Here is a 5,962-nt window from a genome sequence, read left to right as displayed (position 1 = left end):
CTCCAAAAAAGAACTCTTCTCTCGTCCCCCAGAACCTACTAAGAATTAGTAATATAAAATTGATATAGCTCAGGATTGGATAAAATGACATGTACTATATCAGTCCAGAGCTTTGATCCTCTGCCAGTTAGTTTTGGGAACCATCTACCATCCACAGGCACATATTTGACACAAATCACTTCATTCCAAAGCGATTGATTCTCAACACCAAATCTCCACCACCATTTTAATAGTAGACATTGATTCAAAGTTTTAATCCTCCTTGCACCTAACCCACCTAGTTTCTTATTTTTAGTAATCACCTCCCATCGGACCATATGAACTTTTCTTCCAAGGTCAGAGCCACCCCAAAGAAAAGTTGATTGCAATCGTTCAATCTCTTTAGCTACTCCAGCCAAAATTCTGAACAAGGATAAATAATAGACAGGTAAAGCGGACAAAACAAATTTGATTAAAGTTAGGCATCTGACAAAGGATAACAGTCTTATCTTCCATGTGGACAATTTCTGTTTGAACTTGTCAAGAACGGGTTTCCAAGTACTCTTCCTGCTGGGTTTGCCCTCAAAGGAAGCCCCAAGTATTTAAGAGGTAGCTTTTGATGAAGACAGTTTAAAGAAGAAGCAAATTCCTACATCAGTTCCTCTTCCACCCCAACACCACATATGACACTCTTATGGTAACAATTTTTTAATTCCGTACTGTGATTGCTTGGTGAATCTAAAAAATTAAACTTGAAGCATCTTTTGCATTTTCCATAAATTTTCCACCAATGCCTGTCATGGTGAAGGTAGTCACCAAAAAATCGTCACAAAAAGTAAAAACTTCAAAAATAAAATTTAAAAAATGTTGCCTATAAGTGGACTTTGAAAAACAAAACAATTTAGTGCAAAAAATGTTTACTTTTTGAGACAAAAATTGTTCCCAAAAGGATAGTAAATCACCACTAAATATTCAATTTCGTCGCTAAAAATACAACAATGATGGTTTTGGTGACTGAAATATTTCATCTTTAAAAAATGATTGTCCCTAAATATATTGTCTCTAAAACTTTAATTTGTTTTAGTGATTATTCATTTATAAAAAGAACCATTTATGAGCATTCACATTCACATAAATAGATGATAATCCATATAGTTTCTTTTCTTATTATTTATTTTATCAACAAAAAAGAGCTTTATTTTTTTTTTATCGGCCACAAAAAAGAGCTTTATGAACACACGTATAGTTACAACAAATACAATTCATCAATAAATAAAGTTAATGCAAAAAGTATCATAGCAAAACATCCCAATCCAATCATAACATCTTATACTATATGGTAATTTACTCTGAAGTTAAGAAATTTTTCTTTGCCTATCAAAATATGTATATTTTTTTTTTTTTTTTTTTTTGATCGGCAAAGAAAAATTTCATTAACAGCATGAAATTAAAGGTACAGGAAGATGACATGCATCGAGAGAGATTCGGAAAGTACAAGTTACCCCTACTACTGCTACTCGCATTCATACAACCAACCCCTTGGCCTCACGAAATTTTTTTTTTTTTAAAAAAAAAATAAAAATAAAAAGTTAAGAAGGACTTAACAAGAAGATAAAAAATATGTTAAAAAGGACTTATCAAAATATGTATATATATACATAGAGTTTTGTTTTTCTTGATAACGAAAATAAAAAATAAAAAAAATAAAAAATAAAAAATAGAAACTAAAAGGCTTGAAAAATCTTATGGCATATACTATTTTTAGAGTAATAGTATATGTGCATGGATTTCTTACTAGATTGTCTTTCTACTAGAAACTAAGGCAGCAGAGGGTCTGTACTAATAAACGCATTTGGGACTCATGTCTTTGTATTTACTATTAAAAAAATAATAATAAAGATTCTATGCTATCATTTCTTGCAATGGTCTTGTTGTCCTTTTTTTTTTTTTTTTTTTTTTTTTTTTTTTTTTTTTTTTTTTTTTTTTTTTGAACAGCAAAGAAAGGGATTTTATTGATGAAACCAAAAAACAACAAATACATCAAAAAAGGCTAGGAGGAGGAGTGCAAAGAGCATCATAGCGAACCCTATCAATCCCAACTAGGTGGGCACCGACAGGGCCGCACAATCAAATGCTAGCACCATCACAAGAGTTGGTGAGGAACCAACCACAAACAACAAAGACTACCTCACCCAAAAAAGCATTGGCCACACCTAGAACAAACCAAGCAATCAATCTATTCCTATTTACCGGCCTCACTGATCAACCATCCTCATAGCAGCAGCAGAGGAGACAACCAGAGCAACCAGCAGAAGAGGACTGAAGGACAACTACAAAGCTACCCAGCAGAAGAAGGCATAGACAAGTAACTCTCTATAACCTTACTGATAAATCAAACTTCCAACATCCTTGGGTTTGTATCTTGGACTGTGTTTCCCACCTTGCCATCAAATGTAGTACCTGCAGACCAAACATGCGATGATAACAAACTTACTCCTCTGCTTAGAGGCCAGAGGAAGCATCAGACCACAGCCACTGCAAGCTGCAATAGACCAGCCTCAGACCACTGCCACTTTCACCAGCTTACCTGCACACAGTGCTCCCTCTGCATCAGTCCAGCTTCACCAAAACATGCACCAAGACAGCAGTAGAATGGAACCAAACTGCCCACCCAGCAGCAAGCAACCCAGCAGCCCACACAGCTGGCCTGACAGTATTCTACAGTCCAACACCAATATCTGCTTCAACCAATTTTTATGAGAATAAGAGACGTCAACAAAGTATATAATTTAACAATTCAAATTTAAATTAAATTTAACCGAAAGGTGTAGTTTTGTTTCAACTTTAAATATAAACTGTTATATTACCATAGTAAACCATTGTAGATCCTGCAATTATTTACCATAACATTTTTGGTATTTTTATTCTCTGAACAGAGATAGAATAGTTATGAATGCATGAAATGTGAGCTTATATTCCCTATAAATTTGAACATGACATATTCATGTGCGTAATTCAGAGACATCAACTTTGATCATGTTTGTACTCTTCTACCAATTCTCTTTAATAATTTTTTTGTTTTGCTAATAAAATAATAATAAAAATAAAATAAAAATTCAGAGACATCAAACTCATTTTGGTTGAGGCAAACAAGTTATTGTCTCATTTTTGACCAAATTTTTTTTTTTTTAATAACAAAATTGTTGAATTGGTAGATTTATTTTAGTAACCTTATTGGATGCAAAAGATGGGCCATTTTGGCAAGAATCTAAATACCAAACAGTCATGCATTGTGACTAAACATACCAAACAGTCAATGCAACCAAAGATAAATGTTGACATATACCCATCACATACACATAGTGCCTTTCAAGTTCACTATAAAAATCCTGCAATGCATGCTATCTAGTATAACTTTCATATAAACGAATTGATATACATATTGGTTTAGAGAGAAAAATAGAAACAAGATGAACAACAATAGCAACATTGCTAAACGGTGGAGGGTTCTTAGTGGTGAGGATAGCTGGAGGGGCTTATTGGACCCTCTAGACATTGATCTCCGGCAATATATCATTCACTATGGAGAAATGGCTCAAGCAACATATGACAATTTCATCTCTGATAAGTTGTCAAAATATGCAGGAAGCAGTCGATATGCAAAGAAGGACCTCTTTTCTAAGTTGGGTCTAGATCCATTGATGTACCAAGTGACTAAATATTTTTATGCGACATCATCAACTGAAGTCCCTGATGCATTCATCTTCAAGTCTTTATCGAGAGAGGCATGGAGCAAAGAATCAAATTGGATGGGATATGTCGCGGTTGCTACAGATGAAGGGAAGGTTAAGCTAGGGAGGAGAGACATTGTGATTGCATGGAGAGGAACAATCCAAGCCATGGAATGGGTTAATGACTTGGAAATTAATTTAGTCTCGCCTTCAAAGATACTTGGAGAGGAAGATGATGATGCTAAGGTTCATCGGGGATTTTACTCGATCTACACTTCAAATGATCCAAGATCACGATTCAGTAAGACTAGTGCTAGTGACCAGGTAACTTTGATAAACTACTTACATCTAAGCCTACACTTTTTAGAAAGGAAAAAGTTATCGAACCTGAAAAAGTTAGTCAGAAAATGAATTATACATAGATTCAAACTTAGTTGTGATGTGGACACACACTCAGAATAAATATGTTCACACACTTTATTTTTTTCAATTTACTTTCAAGAACTTAATTTTTAACATTGTTGTTTAAGAAAAGATAGTAAATAACAATTCTTTAATTTGGAGAACAATTCCAAAAATAATATTGTTGTTTGAACATAATATATTTTAGGTTATTAAAGAGGTCAGAAGACTTGTTGAAGAATATCAAAATGAAGAAATCAGTATAACTGTAGTCGGCCATAGTTTGGGTGCAGCAATTGCAACCCTAAATGCAGTTGACATAGTTGCTAATGGATTCAACATGCCTCAAAATCAATCAGACAAGGCCTGCCCTGTGACTGCCTTCGTATTTGCAAGCCCTAAAGTTGGAGATTTAGACTTCAAAAAGGTCTTCTTTGGGCTAAAAGATCTTCGAGTTCTACGCATTCGTAATGCTCGAGATATTGTTCCAAAGGTTCCATTCATAGGCTACAAAAACGTTGGTGAAAAATTGGCAATTAATACTTCCAAGTCAGAGTACTTGAAAAGTCTTGGAAATTTACAAAGTTGGCATAATTTGGAGGCTTACCTACACGGTGTTGCAGGTACACAAGGATCAAAAGGAGGGTTCAAGTTAGAAGTTGATCGGGATATTGCGCTTGTTAACAAAACATTGGATGCTTTAAATGATAAGTATTTGGTACCAACTTCCTGGTGGGTTGAGAAGAACAAGGACATGGTTCGACAAGTAGATGGCTCTTGGAAGCTGATGGACCATGAGCCAGATCATCAAGATGATGATTTCTCAATCTTTACAAGACCTGAGAAATTATCGAAGCTGAATTAATCTCTAGTATTTAATTAGAGTTGTTTATGCAGTATTTAAATGTTTCTTTTAGTTAAGTTTTATTAACCTAGGCTATGAGTTTATGTGAGAATCTTGTGTAATAATTTAGATTTTTGTTTTGATATTGTTGTCACCTTTTAGTGGCTTTGTTTTCTTTCCTTCCAGCTTTGCTTGTTGCCCATTAGGGCTTTGTCTCAAGTTATACCCCTTTTTTATTCTAATAAAATCCCATATTTACCCAAAAAATAAAATAATAAAAATTGGTGGTGGGAATATGTTATTAATCCAATAGAAAGGAAATGTTTATCACTAACTCATTTAAAAGATTAAGCTGTTAAAGAGATGAATAACTTTATTATTTATATTCTCAACATACTTGACCATATTTATAGAATCTTGAATATGCTTCTAGTTGGTAGTATTTTCATCTCTATTTTATGTTTTTATTTGTTAGAAAGCACACAAAAAATGGTTATATAACTATTTTTGGACAAAATTCTTATAACAACCCACTCTTTAGGAAATATCAAAAAACTTGTTTTCGAATTTTGAAATTTAGTTTTGGAGAAGGAAAAAAAAATCATGAAGAGTTGGGTAAGGTGTTTCCAAAATTTTTATTATTTTTATTCTAAAACACATGGAAAACAAAAACAAAAACAAAAACAAAAAAAAAAAGAGCAAAAAAAAGCAAAAAATAAATGAAAAACAATGACTGAATTCTTTACACGTACTTTACTGATAATTGCTTGAATGTTTACATTTAAGCCCTATAAAGTGCATTTGTTAAGTCTTTAATTCTAATTACTTGATGTATTCTAAGGCATTTTTGCTCTTTGTAGGTATTCGAGCTCATGAATATGCTAAAAGACTATCAATTTGGAGCTTTAGAAAGTTTGCTGGAACATTTAATTGAAGTCCAAATCAAGTTATGGAAATGAAGTTCAGAAGTTTCAAAATAGCAAACAAATTTTCCTTTTTGGGCTCG

The 5,962-nt window shown here is 33.3% G+C and overlaps 1 protein-coding gene across 1 annotated transcript; it reads left to right on the top strand.

The window, feature by feature from the left end:
- The first annotated feature begins 3,338 nt into the window (after positions 1–3,338).
- On the top strand, positions 3,339–5,237 carry LOC114285686 (phospholipase A1-IIgamma). The gene is made up of 2 exons (XM_028228762.2): positions 3,339–4,034; positions 4,321–5,237. Exons 1-2 carry the CDS (start codon positions 3,450–3,452, stop codon positions 4,975–4,977), a joined length of 1,242 nt encoding a protein of 413 aa, XP_028084563.2. The 5' UTR covers positions 3,339–3,449; the 3' UTR covers positions 4,978–5,237.
- Positions 5,238–5,962: the final 725 nt, after the last annotated feature.

This window comes from Camellia sinensis, chromosome 9 (genome assembly GCF_055761805.1).
Source record: "Camellia sinensis isolate YWXY chromosome 9, ASM5576180v1, whole genome shotgun sequence".
NCBI lineage: Eukaryota > Viridiplantae > Streptophyta > Magnoliopsida > Ericales > Theaceae > Camellia > Camellia sinensis.
Note: the sequence above shows the minus strand (reverse complement) of the source record. Positions and strands in the feature narration are given on the sequence as shown.